This window comes from Somniosus microcephalus, chromosome 7 (genome assembly GCF_052327205.1).
Source record: "Somniosus microcephalus isolate GS21.2 chromosome 7, FLI_Smic_1.0, whole genome shotgun sequence".
NCBI classification, from domain to species: Eukaryota; Metazoa; Chordata; class Chondrichthyes; order Squaliformes; family Somniosidae; genus Somniosus; species Somniosus microcephalus.
The window spans coordinates 106,555,800-106,574,438 of NC_140993.1; the positions used below are offsets into that span (position 1 = coordinate 106,555,800).

At 43.7% G+C, this 18,639-nt stretch overlaps 1 protein-coding gene across 3 annotated transcripts in view; it reads left to right on the forward strand.

Annotated features, from left to right (window-relative positions):
• rock1 (Rho-associated, coiled-coil containing protein kinase 1) overlaps positions 1–18,639 on the forward strand; it is a 245,316-nt gene that overhangs the window by 185,009 nt on the left and 41,668 nt on the right. For all 3 annotated transcript variants that reach the window (XM_085992815.1, XM_085992816.1, XM_085992813.1), the window contains exons 21-22: positions 4,256–4,325; positions 14,763–14,866. In XM_085992815.1, the coding sequence (XP_085848941.1) occupies positions 4,256–4,325; positions 14,763–14,866 (174 nt within the window). The remainder of the gene's footprint in view (positions 1–4,255; positions 4,326–14,762; positions 14,867–18,639) is intronic.

The following is an 18,639-nucleotide window of genomic DNA, read 5'->3' on the forward strand; positions in this document are numbered from 1 at the left end:
CCGTATCATGACCTTGGTTGCAAATTCTATCCAACATTAAAACTTGTTATATTAATTTGAATTACTTGTGAATATGTTTCATCTTCCATTAATGGCCATTCTTAATTTCTCATCCTGTTTTTAAAAAAAAAAAAAATGCAGAATAGCTTTATTATGTATTGTCTCCTAAAAGTGTGTGGTCAAAAGTTGTCACAGTAGTTCCCAACCTATGTATCATTTCCATGATGGGATACATGAGACAGTTCCCAATTGAATCATTCTTCCAATTTTTCCTTACTCTTTGCCATAAAATGCCTGTCCTGTTTGTGGTGCTGCCTACAGCCCCTCCCAGCCCAAGTGATCTGTCACAGATCAGTCGTTTGATTCTTTTGTTAAATTTTATGGTGAGTAGCATTAGGAAGCAGAGAGTTGCAGGTTTAAGTCCTTTCTTTGCGAAGTTCCCAATCTCAGCTGCACTGCTCTGGGAAGTGGTGGGCATTATCCTGGCAAGGGAAAATCAGATAGGGTTTCCCTCAGAGCCACTGTTGTCTGCCTCATGGTTGCTGGCTAAGACCTGCATTGGCAATGGCCTAGGGAACAAAACCAATCACCCCTGCTCTCAGCCGCAATGGGGCATGACCAACTTAGGGACCAATAAGAGACAGAAGATAAGAAAGATATCTGTCTTTTAGAAAACATCTGGTGAATTTAAACAGGTTAATTAAAGCTGTAGTGGCAGCAATTTCATCATCATGTAGGTAGGTCAAAAGAAGTCTATGCTGCAAACTATCCACTATTCCCAGTAGTGCTTACTTTTGGGAGTATATAGATTGTGTACTAATATTGTTGAACATCTTGCTTACGTGACATTATACCAGTTATTGGCTGATGCCGAGTCAGTTTTTCTCTCCCTGTAGCTATGAGTACAGATTAAAATTAAAGTAAATTGAAACGGCTGCCTCTAAATCTACACTATGCACTAATTTTTTTTTGCACACATAACATATTATAAAATGTAGTGACGAGGTAGTCGGTCAGGGAAAATGCATCCTCTATCCATGAAGCAATGGACGTTTTAAGCAACTGTTATTTTAAATAATTAATCTCGGGGAACTAGAAACAGAAAATGCTGGGAATACTCAGCAGGTCAGGCAGCATCTGTAGAGAAAGAAACAGAGTTAACATTTCAGGTTGATGACCTTTCGTCAGAACTGGAAAAAGTTAGAGATGTAATAGATTTTAAGCAAGTTCCACTCTATCACAAACCTTCCCTTTTGTTCTTTCCTCCCCTCCCCCCCGTTTCCTGCCTCTGCACTTTCTTAAAATCTGTTACATCTCTAACTTTTTCCAGTTCTGACGAACGGTCATCGGCCTGAAACATTAACTCTGTTGTTCTGTCCACAAATGCTGCCTGACCTGCTGAGTATTTCCAGCATTTTCTGTTTATTTCAGATTTGCAGCATCCGCGGTATTTTGCTTTTGTATTAGTCACTTTCCTCCTTGGGTGGGAGTGGGAAGTAGGGAGAGGATGGAGATAATTCAAATCTCATTATAGCAGAGGTGGCTACAAGATGATGTGCCTGGCAATGGAGGCTTGAAACCAAGTCTGTGGCAGCCTCGGTAATCCGATAGCTGAATCGGGCAAATCCGCAGTACTCCAGAGTCCTGTTGATGGACCGGCCATCTCGGCTCATATCTGGTACCTGGAGGAGTAGATCTGTCACTGGGAGCTGGGATTCTTCCCACTTACCTCAAATATCAATGCAAGCTAATGTCACAATTGCTAAAGTGATCCTAGCTGGATAATCAGTTAGAGGCAGCTCTGGCAAGCTGGTTTTACCTGGCTAAACTCCACATGTAACCCTATGCTCTGTTAACCTGCACTTGACTTGGGTTAGTGGAATGTGTCCCTACGGCGAGAGAGTTTGAACTGCATATTGGACAAACAGAAACCCTATAGGTGGATGTGGTTTTATTAGTAGCTTGATTTAGAGATTCTTAAAAGGCAATGATGGGTGTCCATGCATGTTAGACACCTGATTGAAAAGAAAAAAGACCAGATTTAAGTCGTTTATTCTAGTGCCAGAATTTGTTATACTAATAGTCATAGAGTTATTACAGCACAAAAGGAGGCCATTCGGCCCATCGAGTCCATGCCAGCTCCCTGTAGAGCAATCCAGTCAGTTCCATTTCCCTGCTCCATCATGGTAGCCCTGCAAGTTTATTTCCTTCAAGTGCCTATCAAATTTCCTTTTCAAATCATTGATCGTCTCCACTTCCACCGCTCTCGTCAGCAGCGAGTTCCAGGTCATTACCACTCACTGTGTAAAAAAGTTCTTCCTCACATACTCTTGCCCAAGACCTTAAATCTGTGTCCCCTAGTCCTTGTACCATCAGCTAATGGGAACAGCCTTTCTCTGTCTACCTTATCCAAACCTGTCATAATCTTGTACACCTCTATTAAATCACCCCTCAACCTCCTTTGCTCCAAGGAGAACAACTCCAGCTTCTCCAACCTTACTTTGTAGCTAAAATCCCTCATGCCTGGAACCATTCTGGTAAATCTCCTCTGCACCCTCTCAAGGACCTTCACAACCTTCCTAAAGTGTGGTGACCAGCACTGGATGCAATACTCTAGTTGTGGCCTAACCAGAGCTTTATAAAGGTTCAGCATAACTTCTCTGCTTTTGTACTCAATACCTCTATTTATGAAGCCCAAGATCCCATATGCTTTGCTAACTACTCTCTCAATATGTCCTGCCACCTTCAAAGGTCTATGCACATGAACCCTCTGTCCCTGCACACTCTTTAGAACCGTGCTATTAAGTGTATATTGCCTCTCCCTATCCCTTCTGCCAAAATGCATCACCTCACACTTCTCTATTAAATTCCATCTGCTAGCCTATCTATGTCCTGTTGCAGTCGATTGGTATCATCCTCAGTTTGCCACACCTCCAAGTTTGGTATCATCGGCAAATTTTGAAATTCTACTCTGTATTCCAATATCCAGGTCATTAAAAGCCATGGTCCTAGCACTGACCCTTGGGGAACACCACTGTCTACCATCCTCCAGTCTGAAAAACAACCATTTACCACAACTCGCTGTTTTCTGTCCTTAAGCCAATTTCTTATCCAAGCTGACACTGACCCTCCTATTCCATGAGCCTCAATTTTGTTAACCAGCCTTTATGTGGTACTTTGTCAAACGCTTTCTTAAAATCCATATAGACAACATCCACTGCATTCCCTTCAACAACCTTCTCTGTTACCTCATCAAAAAATTCAATTAGATTAGTCAAACACGATCTGCCTTTTACAAATCCGTGCTGGCTCTCCTTAATTAACTTAAAGCTCTCCAAGTGCCTGTTAATTTTTTCCCTGATTATTGTTTCTAAAACTTTACCTACCACTGATGTTAAACTGACTAGCCTATAGTTACTAGGATTGTCCTTGCACCCTTTCTTGAACAAGGGTGCCACATTTGCCATTTTCCAATCCTCTGGCACCGCCCCCCCCCCCCCCCCAACCTCCCGTATCTAGGGAAGATTGGAAGATTATGGCAAGCCCTTCTGCTTTCTCCACCCCCATTTCCCTTAGCAGCCTGAGATGCAAGCCATCCGGACCAGGCGACTTATCCACTCTAAGCATATCCAGCCTTTCCAATACATCCTGCCAATCAATTTTCACCCCATCCATTACCTCTACCATCTCCGCTTCTGCCGATATTTTGTCAGCATCCTTTTCTTTAGTAAACACCGATACAAAGTACTCATTGAGTATTCTAGCCTTGCCCTCCACCTTCTTTGTCCCTAATAGGCCCCCCCCCCCCCCCTTACTACCCGTTTACTATTTACATGCTGGTAGAAGATTTTTGGGTTCCCTTTTATGTTAACTGCCATTCTATTCTCACATTCTCTCTTTGCCAGTCTTATTTTCCTCTTCACTTCCCCTCTCAACTTATTGTATTTGGCCTGGTTCTCACTTGAAGAATTCACCTGACATAAACCATACACCCTCTTTTATTTCATCATATTCCCTATCTCCCTCGTCATCCAAGGAGCTCTGGTTTTGGTTCCCCTACCTTTCCCTTTTGTTGGAATGTACCTAGCCTGTACCTGAAACATCTCCTCCTTAAAGATCACCCATTGTTCTATTAGCATTAGGAGTTGTTGTGTGTCTAATAACATTGCTGCTAGATATGCTTGTCACATAATGTAGCTTTAATTTAAAGTTCGCTACAGCACAGTCTGATAATGCCCCTTTTCAATTTCTTAAGGCAGTATCGAGGAAATGAGGGTCAAATGCGAGAGCTCCAGGACCAGCTTGAGGCAGAGCAATATTTTTCAGTAAGTGACATTTTCCAATATTCCAGGAGTTAACTTTGGATACAATAAAAATACCTTTTTTTAATTCATTAATGGGATGTGGGTGTCACTGGCAAGGCCAGCATTTATTGCCCATCCCTAATTGCCCTTGAGAAGGTGGTGGTGAGCTGCCATCTTGAACCTTTACAGTCCGTGTGGTGTAGGTACTCCCACAGTACATGACTTCTGGAAGCTACAATGAATCTTAATTATTTTAGCCACAACCTGCTCTTTCGATTCAAATTTGCTTTGCACTATAGGCTCAATGGCCTTTACTCATTCATACCTTATGTTCTTACTTGGGTAACATTCCTGGAAAAATATCAGCAAATCTTCTTAAATAGCAATACCAGTTATTATTGCATACTGCAGGTCCCCACACACCATGTAGTAGTTTACGTGTTTTAGTGATTCCAAATTTATCTGAGAAATCCGATTAAGAAAATAATGGTTTTGCATTGCTGTGTACTAGCATTGTAATACCACCAACACTGCTTTGGTACTGTTCAGAATGGTGTCTTCTAGAAGCTCAATAGTGCCACTAGCAGGTGTGCAGTATGCTTGTATAAGTACACATAAAAGAAATACAAATAACAACAGAAAATGCTGGAAAAACTCAGCAGGCCAGGCAGCATCCGCGGAGAGAGAGAAACAGAGTTAACGTTTCAGGTCTGGGACCCTTCGTCAGAACTGGAAAAGGCTGGATATGTAACCAATATTAAGCAGGTGCAGAGACAGGAGGGCATTGAAGGAACATACTGTGCTTTTGAAAGAGGCAGGAAAGATAAAATGAGTGAAGCGGTGAATTAAAATGACAGGCGACCGGAAGCTCAGGGTCACCCTTGCGGACTGAACGGAGGTGTTCCGCAAAGCGGTCGCCCAATCTGCATTTGGTCTCCCCAATGTAGAGGAGACCGCATTGTGAGCAGCGAATACAGTATACTAAATTGCAAGAAGTACAAGTAAATCGCTGTTTCATCTGGAAGGGGTGTTTGGGACCCTGGACAGTGCTCCAAAAACTCCAGTTCATCCAAAACTCTGCTGCCCATATCCTATTTTGCACCAAACCTTGCTCAGTCATCGCAGAGACATCCTCCAGTCCACCACCACCTTCTCACATACTCTCCATTCCTGTGACGCATCTTGTGTGTCCCCTGTCCCTTCGCCCCACTGTTGGCAGCTGTGCCTTTAGTCAGCTAGGTTCCATTCCCCAGAATTTCCTCTCTAAACCTCTCCACTTTCTTTACTTCTTTAAGACCCTCCATTGACCAAGTTTTTGGTCACCATTCCTAATCTCTTTGGCTCAGGGTCTTTTTTTCTTTATGCCTCTGTGAAGCACTTTGGAACATTTTTCTATGTTGAAAGTGCTATATAGATGCAAATTATTGTTGCTGCTGCTTCCCTGATACTTCGTGGACAAATGCATCATATCACTGTACATGCCATGAAATTCCAAGTGCTTTAAGTGGTTTTGATTTGGTTACCTTACAAGTAGTCAGGTAAAGTATGAAAATAGGGAATCCATTTTAAGACATTTAGAAGTTTGCTTACAACTAACATAATTATGACTTGGTCTACGAGAACAAGATGAGAGGACGCAGGTTTAAAATTAAGCCTCAAGCAAGACTAGCAAGTAGCTAATTTATTTTCCTACAGAGTAGTAGCAAAACGAAACAAAATCCCAGCAAAGGTATTTGAGACTCAGTTGTTCCAGATTCCCCTACTAGAGTAATGTGCTGTCAATTTCCTTGCTATTTTAAACTTCACTCAGATTACCTCCCCATCTTTAGGGATTATAACCCAAATTATACTCAGTCTGTCATAGCTAAGTTCCTTCAGCTCAGGTATCATCCTGTTGAATCTTAGCTGGACTGGCTCCATGGCCAGTATATCCTTTCTAAGGTGAGATGTGCAAAGCTGAACACTACACCCAAGTGAAGTCTGTACAGCAGTCTGTATAACTGGCCTTCGTATTTCCTACATTAAAACTGCAATTTATAAAAAGGACTTCAATAGCTGTGAAGCACTTTGGGACATCCTGGGGTAATAAAAGAGGCTACATATTTGCAAGTTCTTTTTTCTTTAATTTAATATTCTTTCTCTTTTTTTTCTTGCTTTTTTGATCTTGTTCTTTCGATCTTTCTTTCTTTTGCTCTTCTCTATTCCCAAACCCAAATATGATGAAAACCTTGGGGCCCAGCACTGATTCTTGGAGAATGCCACTTATCACTGCCTGCTAATCCAAGATGTTCCTTTTATCCCAACGCTATGTCACCTATCTCCGAGTCAATTTCCTATCCATTGTAGGAGTTTCTCTTCAGTTCCATATGCCTCAATTTTATTTAGGTTTAAATGTCAGCTTTGCCAAAAGGTTGCACTCTTGCCTCTGTCAGGAGGTCATGGGTTCATGTCTCACTGCAGGACTTGAGCACATCACCTAGGGTGATACACCAGTGTAGTACAGAGGGAGTACAGCATTGTCAGATATGCCGCCTTTCAGATGAGGTGTTAAACCGAAGCCCTGTATGCCTGCTCAGGTGGACATTAAAAAAAATCCCATGGCACTATTCGAAGAAGAGCAGGGAAGTTCTCTGTGTCCTGACTAACATTTATCCTTCAACCAAAACACAATATCTAGTTAGTTAAATTGGCTGCCATGTTTGCCTACATAACAACAGTGACTACACTTCAAAAGTAATTAGGTGTGAAATGCTTTGGGATGCCCTGAGGGCATGAAACGTGCTGTATAAGCTTTTCAGAAGCTTCTTGTGCAGAATCTTTTTAAACACCTGAAATCCATGGATAAGATATCCTCAATCCTTGTACCTGCCTCCCTTTTTGAAAAACGATGTAACATTTGCCATCTTCCAGTGTCATCTCTGAATCCAACAGGGTTTTTTAAATTATAAGTAATGAATCCCCTATTTCTTTTAATGTGTTAGCTTATTTATTACAGTCTTTCTATTTATTATAATCCCTGTAAGTTTCTGTAAATTTCTCTCTCTTGTAAACGTCTAGTCTTCTCTGTACCGCCAGTATTGTATCCTTTTCTAATGTGAAGACCAAAGCAAAATATACATTTAGCAATTCGACCATGTCATTATTACCTACTGTTGTCACATCTAATTCTGTATAATATTTCCTTTGCCAAACTCTCAATCGATGTATTTATAATGGCCTTTATAATATTACTATTAATATAATATTTTCACACTCATTTACCAGTTTCATTATTTTCTTGGTCTCCTTTTGTTGCTGTCTATATATTACCCTCTGTTGTAGGAAAAATGATTCCTCGGAAACTAGACTTTGAGTAAGAGAGACAACTTTATTAAATGACAGAGCTCTGGGAGAAGCGTCTGCAACCACGCGGTCTGCGAGAGCTCCTTCTCCCCGATTTGTAGTACGTGCCGAGCTTATATACAATTCCAAGAAGTTGGTTTTAGATCATTTACATTCATCCAATCAATTTGTTTATTAGCGCATATCGTTATTTTCCTCCAGTCAGAAGTTTACACACTTGTGTTGCCAATTCTGCCTCCTCAGGTCTTCGTTCCGTCTTGTTCCCCGGCGGAATGTGATTAGTTCGATAATAGGATACAAGTGATTAGTTCGATGATAGGATACCAGTGAACCTTGTTAGTCCTCAGTGATTCAATTAGTCCCAGTCAGGACACGAGATGAACTTTGTTCCAGCCATGCGTAAGCGTGGCATGTCTCACTGTGCAGTGATTCAATTAGTCCCAGTCAGCGAATTTGTTGTTTGTGTCTTTTCCAGCAAAATCTTGTCCAGCAATCTTGTCCAGCAAAATTTTATTCTAACAATCCCTCCTCTTGGTCCTGGAGCACGATTCATTTGCTCCCAGATGACCATCCTCGGTCCCCCTTTCGTCGGTGCTTACAGCCACTGGCTTATGTCCGGGGGTTCGGTTGTTCCTTCGACAGTGTCGTATTGGTGTTCTTCGTCCCTTGGTAGCAGGTTGGTGTGTTCCTCCTTGATAGAGGCGATCGGCATCATGGTTTTCATAGCAGTTTGGCAACACAACTTTATAAGGCTCAGCGCACAACACATCAACATACAAATTACAACTATTATTATTATCCCTTGCATCATCCACCCTCCCCACCCGGTTTTCCCTAGCAACCAATCAAGCCACCCTGTGCTTGTGGGTTGATGGAGCTTCTTTATTTCTTCTTGGATATGATTTGCTAGGCTCGTGATATTCTCGGAGCTATCTGGGACATATGTACAGCAGTCTGTCCCGATCAGGGCACAGGTGCCTCCTTGCGCCGCCAACAGATAATCTAGGGCTATCCTATTCTGTAAGGCGGTGGTCCGGATCGCCACCATTTCGGCACTCATTTCTCTCAGGGACTCAGCCGTATCGTTGGTTATTTGTTCGAGCACTGCTGCCATGTTTATGGATTCCCTTGCTATTTTTCCTGTTCCGTACCAGGGGAATGCTATAGCCCAGAATCTTTCGGTTTCCGTAATAGCTCTCTTAACACACTTGGCTGGTTGCCATAACGACTGGTACCCGTAGTGGTGGGTTAGGGAGGATAAATAATGGATGTATGGTACTACGTATCCTATATAGCATGACCCAGTCCAGGTTCATGGAAGCCATGGATACGCCTTATATCCGCAAATGAAATAGGTATTATTATAGGCCTCAAATTTGTTCCAAAGTTGGTACATGATCCCAGGTATTCCCCTCCAGGGTAGATTGCTAGTCCGGTTTAGCACTTCGGATAAATTAAACGTTCCCACGTAGGGCCATTCTAGGGCACCTGGTGGTTTAGTACTGGTTTTTGTTAAAGTGTAATTATACTTGCACTTACTCCATCCAACCACTAACCCTGTCTCGTCATAGTTTACCAAGCAGACTTCCCCCTCTGCATTGTTTAGTTTTCCCCCTGTGCTGACTAATAGCTCTTCTGGATACCTTTGATTATCGTACTGGGGATGAAACCATCCTTTAAAGTTTGTGGGGTTATACCCTGCCTGTTTCCACTCATGTTCCAGCTGATATGGATTCAAGCTATTTTGGGTTTGTATGGTATCCTCCTTATTCCAGGTGGTATTAGAGTATAATAACCACCCTACCATCTCCTCTACCTTAAAGGGGATAGGCCTTAATGGGATTCCTCCCCCCGTATGGGTGGGCACATGGGCGCACACCCAGCAGGAGCTTTGGCCCATTTTTTTCGCATAGACATATGACATATACAGAAAGGTATTTACATGCAATCCTCTCTCTTTACGTAAATGCGGTACCGCGCTTCCCATGACAATATGAAATAACGCCATTACCCATAATACTCTAAACATGATTAATATATCACTACAGTCCAGTCTTTACAGGAATTTTATGACAAAGGGTATGCAGATCACCTGTAAAACAGATTCAGAAAGTAGCCAGTCAGTTGTCTTTATATACTTTCAATTGTGTCCAATGCTTCCATACTCCTTTACCCCTTATGTCGAGACAGGCACAGGTATCCCCACTGATTATGATTTCATATGGCCCACTCCATTTTGGGGCGAACCCTGGTTTGCTGGGCAGAGTTTTCACCATGACTTTACTACCCGCTGAGGGAACATAAGCCGTCATTGTGAGCTCTTGTGCCCGATCCTTGTCCTCCTGATTATCGCGGACATTCTTTCGCATCTCCTTTAATTGAGTGCTAAGTTCCAGAACGTATCGTTTTAGTCTATCTTTTAAAGGGCCTACATCGGCCCCACCTGTTATGATGCCTTCTGGCAATTGCATCGCCCTTCCTGTCATCAATTCATAAGAGGTCAAGCCTGTCGTTCGGTTTTCAGTGGCTCGCAGCTTCATTAGGATAATGGGCAATACTTCAGTCCAGGTTTTCCCCGACGTCTGCATTGCCTTTGCCAATGCATTTTTAAGGGTTCGTTTCATTCGTTCCACCATGCCCGAACTTTGAGGGTGGTATGGGATGTGGAATTTTTGTTTAATTCCCATTCATTGGCATACCGTTTTTATGACACTCCCGGTAAAGTGGGTACCTTGATCAGAGTCCATTTGAATTGGTATTCCCCACCTGGGGATTACTTCTTCAGCTAAGACTCTGGCAACCGTCAAAGCGGTGCAATTTCGCGTGAGGAAAGCCTCTACCCAGCGGGTGAATTGGTCTATGACCACGAGGCAGTATGTTTTGCCATGTGACGGTGGAAGGGGACCTGTGAAGTCTATTTGTATATGCTCCCAGGGCCCTCGTGGCCTTGGTTGATGTCCCATTTTGACCTTTATGAGTCGCCCGGGGTTATGCTGCGCACAGGTGATACATCGATGGCAGTATCTCGCGATATCTCTTCCCATCCCCTTCCACCACCATTCTTTGCTGAGGCTTCCCATCATCGCTTCTCTCCCTGAGTGTACAAGCCCGTGGTGGAGTTCTAATAGCGTATTTTGAATGCACTTGGGGGCCATTACCCTGTTATCCTTTCGCCAGACATTATCGCTTCCCCGCTTTGTGCCTTGTTCTTCCCACGTACCTTTTTCGACGTCGGGGGTGTCCTCATGGAGTTCGTCAATATTTATCTCGTCCTCGGAGCTGCTCACAGCGGCTATTGGTACTTCTTCGATCCTTCCTCGCTCTAGCGCCCTTTGTGCTGCTTGGTCCGCAGCCTGGTTCCCCTGGTGATTTAACCAGTCCGGGCTAGTCCGGTCCGGTTCCCTCTGATGTGCCTTAATCTTAATTACTGCTACCTGTTGGGGTTTGTCGCTAGCTTCTAGGAGGGCTTCTATCCTCAGCTGGTGTTTTATGGGATTGCCTCCCGTAGTAATGAATCCCCTCCTACCCCATGCAGTCATATAATTGTGGACCACCCCAAAGGCATACCTACTATCTGTGTAAATGTTCACGATTTTATTCTCTGACAACTCTAGTGCCCTGGTGAGAGCCACTAGCTCTGCCACTTGGGCCGATAGGCCTCCATCAATCCGTCCTGACTCTACGGTTTTTAATTCGCCATTACCCACCGCCCACCCCGTTCGGGGCAGCCCATCTATATACTTGCGTGAACCATCTACGTACAACATCTCTTCCGCTGTCGCTAAAGGGGTGTCTTTTATCCTATCTTCTTCCAGGTTCATATCTACGTCCCCACAGTTGTGGGGCTCCCCAGTTCCCAGTATTCCTTCTGCCGGGTTCTCCCCTGTGTCTCTAACAATGGTTACTGCTTTACTCGAGGGAGGAGGACGGCCTCCCACTTGGCACGTCTCATGTTCGAGACGGATCTTAATTTCCCGGTATTCAGCATCTCTACCAGAGTGTGTTTAGTGTGCAATATAATGTTTCCTGTCATTACTATCGGCTCACTAACCTTTACTGCCCAAGCCGCACAATCCAATGCAGCTATGCACCAGGAGAGCCCTGTGACTACCGGTCCCTCCGCTGTGGAATAGTAGGCGACGGGCCTTCTTTTATCCCCATGATCCTGTGTAATTACTGCTGTGTAAAACCCTTCTTCATTGTTGCAATGTATGTGGAAGTCCTTACTCATATCTGGCAGTCCTAGCCCTGGGGCTGATACTAGCTCAGACTTTAGTTGAGTATAAGCTTCCTCTTGTTCCGGTCCCCAATCTATCGGTTCCAACGCGGGTTTACCCCCTTTCACTAATCTTTGTATAGGTTCTGCTAATTTAGCGAACCCCGGGATAAAATTTCGACTGTAATTAAAGAGCCCCAGTACCTTCCTGACTCCGCGTACTGTTACGGGTCTCGGCATGCCCTGGACAGCGTGTTTCCTGTCCTGTGGCATTTCTTTAAGTCCTTGGGAGATTAGATGTCCCAGGTATAGGACCTGAGTTTTTCCTATCTGTGCTTTTTTAGGGCTTACCTTGAGGCCAGCCGTCTCTAGGGCCCTTAGTACTAAATATAGGGTTGCCAGATGGTCTGCCTTCGTTTCCGAGGCTATTAGTATGTCGTCGACGTACTGCAAAATAGTGCTTCCTTTAGGTACTTCTATCTGTTTTAGGATATCACTCATGATGCGGTGAAAAATAGCTGGGCTTTTATGGAATCCCTGTGGCAATCGGGTCCACGTATATTGTTTATCCCCTACTGTGAATGCAAATTTCTCTTGTGATTCCGGATCTAATGGGAGTGCCCAGAATCCGTTAGCTATGTCTAAAACGGTGAATATCTTCTGTTCAGGGGATAGCCCATTCAAAATTGTTGAGGGGCTGGCAACGATGGGGTGTAATTTAGGAGTGACCCTGTTGAGGGCCGTATAGTCTATAGTCAACCTATAGCTCCCATCAGGTTTCTCTACTGGCCATGTGGGAGAATTAGTAGTGCTCATGGTTTCCCTCCGGATACCCCTTTCTACTAGCCCCTTCACTATGTCCATGACTGCCTTCCTGGCCTCCGCCTTTATTGGGTACTGGCGGTGGGATTAGCCAATGTCCCGCCCCGACTCACAGGAGCCATCTCGACTATTTCAACGTCCCCCTCGCCTGCAGGGGCTGTTGGTTCTGCACTGTAATATGGGGGAAGGGAGGTGGTGTCTGGACAAGTCCCCATTCGCCCCCCCTCGTATACCTTACACTCTAATTCCTTTATAATCTTTGCTTGACATTTCACCTTTTGTCTCTAGTTCCGTAACCATCTGTACTTTGTCTTGTGCAACTTTCTTTATTACGTTTACTTGTTCAATGGGTCCTGCTAGTTGGTGTACTAATAACACTCCTGCCTTCTTGGTTTTATACTTTGTCTGTTTAGTCAACCAGCTTCTCTGGAGTTCTAAAGTCTGTGACACATCCCACCCGTCTTTCTGCATCTTCTTAATTAACGACTGTCGGTTTGTCAAATAAGAATATGTGAGGGAGCCCGAAGGTCCCCTCTTAACTTCCTCACCTGACATCGCCGCTGCTTCACCGATCGTTCCTTCGTGTCTGGAGATCTGTTCCTTAGAGAGCCCCCCTATTCTTTCCTTCCGAGAATACCCGAGCTTCTTGTCGCACTCTATGCCAGCGTTCTCAGAGGTCCGGGTTTGTCTTTCTCTCAAAACTGCCCGGACGTGTAACGCTTGCTTGTTGGACGGGGTTTCTACCCCTCCCCGGTGTCTGTTTACCTGATCAGGGTCCTACAACACCGACACTAATAATCTCCTAGTTCACTTAGCAACATGATATAATGCAGAAAAATGTTAACTGTACTCGACTAGTATCACGACTTTAGAACACCTTGGAGTCTCGGCACCTACTTCATGGTCCTGGCCTTCGCGTGGGGCATTTGCCCTCTTAACAACCGGCCTGAGGCTAGGTGTCTGAGACAAGTGTCCTCCTGGTCCGAGGTTTTTCTTAGTTACTTAGTTACTATTACACAAATACAAATACACACATACAAATCAAGTAGTGTCTCTTACCCACTCAGTCTGTGTCCCAGATTTGTTTTGGTGCCGCTTCGCCGTTCAGTCGCCTTGTCGAGTGTCTCTGATTTATGGGCGGTCAAAAATCTGACTACTCACCCTGGTCACTGATTCGAACGACTGTTCAGCTCCGTGGCGCCCTGCTCGCAGCGCCAATTTGTTGTAGGAAAAATGATTCCTCGGAAACTAGACTTTGAGTAAGAGAGACAACTTTATTAAATGACAGAGCTCTGGGAGAAGCGTCTGCAACCACGCGGTCTGCGAGAGCACCTTCTCCCCGATTGTAGTACGTGCCGAGCTTATATACAATTCCAAGAAGTTGGTTTTAGATCATTTACATTCATCCAATCAATTCGTTTATTAGCGCATATCGTTATTTTCCTCCAGTCAGGAGTTTACACACTTGTGTTGCCAATTCTGCCTCTTCAGGTTTTCGTTCCGTCTTGTTCCCCGGCGGAATGTGATTAGTTCGATAATAGGATACAAGTGATTAGTTCGATGATAGGATACCAGTGAACCTTGTTAGTCCTCAGTGATTCAATTAGTCCCAGTCAGGACACGAGATTAACTTTGTTCCAGCCATGCGTAAGCGTGGCATGTCTCACTGTGCAGTGATTCAATTAGTCCCAGTCAGCGAATTTGTGGTTTGTGTCATTTCCAGCAAAATCTTGTCCAGCAAAATTTTATTCTAACACCCTCCAAGTGCAAATTCCTGCTACTTATAAATCACTCTTGTATAATCCTTCTCTCTTTGTTTAATACTCGCCCTAACCACTCCTGTAGACCATGGTTACATCACCCCAGAAGTACAACGTTTGAAAGGAGGAAGCTGAATTGGTAGAATGACCTTTTCTCATTTTAAGCAAACTGAAGTATAGCACTTTTTTTTAAGAAGTTGCATGCTGAATTTTACACACACACTATTTGTGATTTTATATGTGGGAAATGTTACTCTTGATTTATTCCTTTGTTCAGAATACTTCATGTTGGAAAACAATTGTTGGATTTGTTCACAGACTCTGTATAAGACTCAGGTTAAGGAGCTGAAAGAAGAAAATGAGGAGAAGAACAGAATAAATAGTGACCTTCAGAAGAGGATGCAGGAACTTATCAGTGAAAGGTAGAAAACTTGATGTTACAAACTATATTTTTCAAAGGATGACTGTGCTGAAATATTATAGTATCAGATGGAAGACATGTACATATTGCCTAACTTATATCTTAGGTAATCCCATAAATCTGTTTTGTACTTATTGGATGAGTTATATATCGAAATGGTATTGGTCTACAGGATACAACACAAGGGAACGACCTGAGGTATTTATGGATAGCTCACTGTAACTGACAGCAGTAAAAAGTCAAATGAAATTACGGTATAAAGCTCGAGGGATTAAGCATAAGTGCCAAGAAGTAATAAAAGTTGACCTCAACTTTGAGGCCAGGATTCTGGCATTCAGTTGAGCATCAGCTAGAAGCCAAAATGGGAAGATGGTGGGTTCACTGTTTAGAAGGATGTGACCAGTTGAGTTAACAAGAGCCTTTATTATCTTTAACAACAACTTGCATTTATACAGCGCCTTTAACATAGTAAAACGTCCCAAGGTGCTTCACAGGAGTGTAAATCAAACAAAATTTGACACCAAACCACAAAGTAATATTAGGACAGGTGACCAAAAGTAGGCTTTAAGGAGCGTTTTAAGAGAGGCAGAGAGGTTCAGGGATGGAATTGCAGAACTTAAGACCTAGGCAGCTGACGGCACGGCCACCAATGGTGGAGAGTACTGGTCTGGCCCCACCTTCTGTGTGCGCACCTCTGCCTCTCCTCCTTTTAAGACACTCCTTAAAACCTACCTCTTTGACCAAGCGTTTGGTCACCTGCCCTAATTTTTCCTTATGTGGCTTGGTGTCAAATTTTTTGTCTTGTGAAGTGCCTTTGGGACGTTTTACTATGTTATATAAATACAAAGGTGCTATATAAATACAAGTTGTTGTTCTGATCAGTGTAACAACTATGGGGACATCCTGATATTGGAGTGGGTACAGTGAGGACGACTGAACTGGCATCTTGGATTAGGCTACAGCAATTGGGAATGTTAACACTGGAGAAAGGAAGACTCGGGTGCGATCTTATTTAGGTATTGAAGATTCTAAACATTATAGATAAATTGAACCATAATTTTTGATGCAACAAATTCTGCAAGAAACCACAAACTGAAACTTGGAAGAGGGAAGATGAACAGATAGTTTACATTTAATTACTTTACACAGGGTTCTGAATATATGGGACAGACTGCCTGGCAGACAGCAGAAGTGTCTGCAAATTTGTGAGGGAACTGGACAGATATTTGGCAGAGAAGTGATTGAGATGTATGAGAGTAATGTATCATTTTTTCAAACTTTGAGATTGGCCCAATGAACTGCAATGGTCTCTTCCCGTCCGGCACAGGAGATAGCTTCTTTGGAATTGGTAGGTTCAATAAATTCAGAGATGCGCATCCATTCCTATCAACTGTGATGTCTAGACTTTTGAAAATATGGTGCTACAGGCACCAAAATTAAATACTTTAGTTGTAAAATCTGGCTTTAAAAATAAGCTTGGAGCTGGTGTCTGAATAAACACAAGTAGGATTTTTGGGATGTCTTATGCACACAGTGAGGTATGGTAACCTAGTGGTTATGGTATGGGCTCTTGTCATAGATCATCAGTTCAGATCCCACCATGGCAAGTTGTGAAATTAAGTTAATAAATATTTTGTTTTGTGGTCTAGCTCCAAAAACTTATGGATTGTCATAAAACCCAACTGGTTCACTTCCTTCAGGAAAGGGAGCTTGCTGCCCTTGCCAAGTCAGCCTAAGTGTGATTCCAGTTCCACATACCCTTTACTATCAGGTTCAAAAATAAATCAAGTACAAAAGAAATGAAGCCAACCTATCAGCAACAACCCGAGCACTATCTCAAGATAAAACTTAGGCAATTTCAGCCCAGTCAATCCTACAGCGTCATCCTCACTAATATCTGGGGACTGGTACCTAAGTTGGAAGGGGTGTCCCACAAACTAGTTCAGCAACAGAATTGCCAAAGTCCCAGACTCTGTTATCATCATTCCTGTCCTGCCAGCATTTTAGGAGAATAGTGGTATACAGTGGAGTGAGAGTGGCCCTGGGATTCCTCAACATTAACACAAGGCTACAGGTCAAACAATGTCACAGAAACCTCCTGCTGATCACCACCTACTACCCTGCTCTCGGGCTCCATACAACGATGGAGGAATCCTCCATCCATGCTGGGTGAGGCGTTGCCCTCTGCCTTAATTGTCTAGGCCTAGTATTTCCCTCTCTCGTCACCGGTGGATGTAATCCTCTTCATCCCAGAGTGGTGAGGCTTGAGGGGTTTCTTCCTCCATCTGATTGACCACTCCAGGTACATTGATCATGTACTCTCTTAACTGACTGACATGGAACCATTTTTCTTTTCCCTTTCGCAGGATTACTTTGTCCATAATAGTTCTATTCGCAACTCCTCAAATAATGAAGCAGTCCATGCCCGCTGCAGCAAGACCTGGACAACATTCAGGCTTGGGCTCATAAAATCATAGAAAGTTACAGCATGGAAGGAGGCCATTTCGGCCCATCGTGTCCGTGCCGGCCAACAAAGAGCCTAATCCCACTTCCCAGCTCTTGGTCCGTAGCCCTGCAGGTTACAGCATCCCAAGTGCACATCCAAGTACTTTTTAAATGTAGTTGGTGTTTCTGCCTCTACCACCCTTTCAGGCAGTGAGTTCCAGACCCCCACAACCCTCTGGGTGAAGAAATTTCCCCTCAAATCCCCTCTAAACCTTCTCCCAATTACTTTAAATCTGTGCCACCTGATTTTTGACCCCTTTGCTAAGGGAAATAGGTCCTTTCTATCCACTTTATCTAGGCCCCTCATAATTTTATACACCTCAAAAAGGTCTCCCCTCAGCCTCCTCTGTTCCAAGGAAAACAAACCCAGCCTATCCAGTCTTTCCTCATAGCTAAGATTCACTACTCCTGGCAACATCCTTGTAAATCTCCTCTGTACCCTCTCTAGTGCAATCACATCTTTCCTGTAATGTGGTGACCAGAACTGCACGCAGTACTCTAGCTGAGGCCTAACTAGTGTTTTATACAGTTGAAGCATAACCCCCCCCTGCTCTTGTATTCTATGCCACGGCTAATAAAGGCAAGCATTCCGTATGCTGCCTTAACCACCTTATCTACCTAGCCTACTACCTTCAGGGATCTGTGGACATGCACTCCAAGGTCCCTTTGTTCCTCTACACTACTCGGTATCCTACCATTTAATGTGTATTCCCTTTCTTTGTTAGCCCTTCCCAAATGCATTACTTCACACTTTTCCGGATTGAATTCCATTTGCCACTGTTCTGCCCACCTGACCAATTTATTGATATCTTCCTACAGTCTACAGCTTCCTTCTTTAATATCAACCACACAGCCGATTTTAGTATCATCTGCAAACTTCTTAATCATACCCCCTATATTCAAGTCTAGAATCAAAAAGCAAGGGACCTAGTACTGAGCCCTGCGGAACCCCACTGGACACAGCCTTCCAGGCTCATAAGTGGCAAGTAACATTCGTGCCTCACAATTGCCAGGCAATGACTATCTCCAACAAGAGAGAGTCTAACCACCACCCCTTGACATTCAATGGCATTACCATCATCGAATCCCCCACTATTAAAAACCTGGGGGTCACCATTGACCAGAAACTTAATTGGACCAGCCACATAAATACTGTGGCTATGAGAGCAGGTCAAAGGCTGGATATTCTGCACGAGTGTCTCACTTCCTAACTCCCCAAAGCCTTTCCACCATCTACAAGGCACAAGTCAGGAGTGTGATGGAATACTC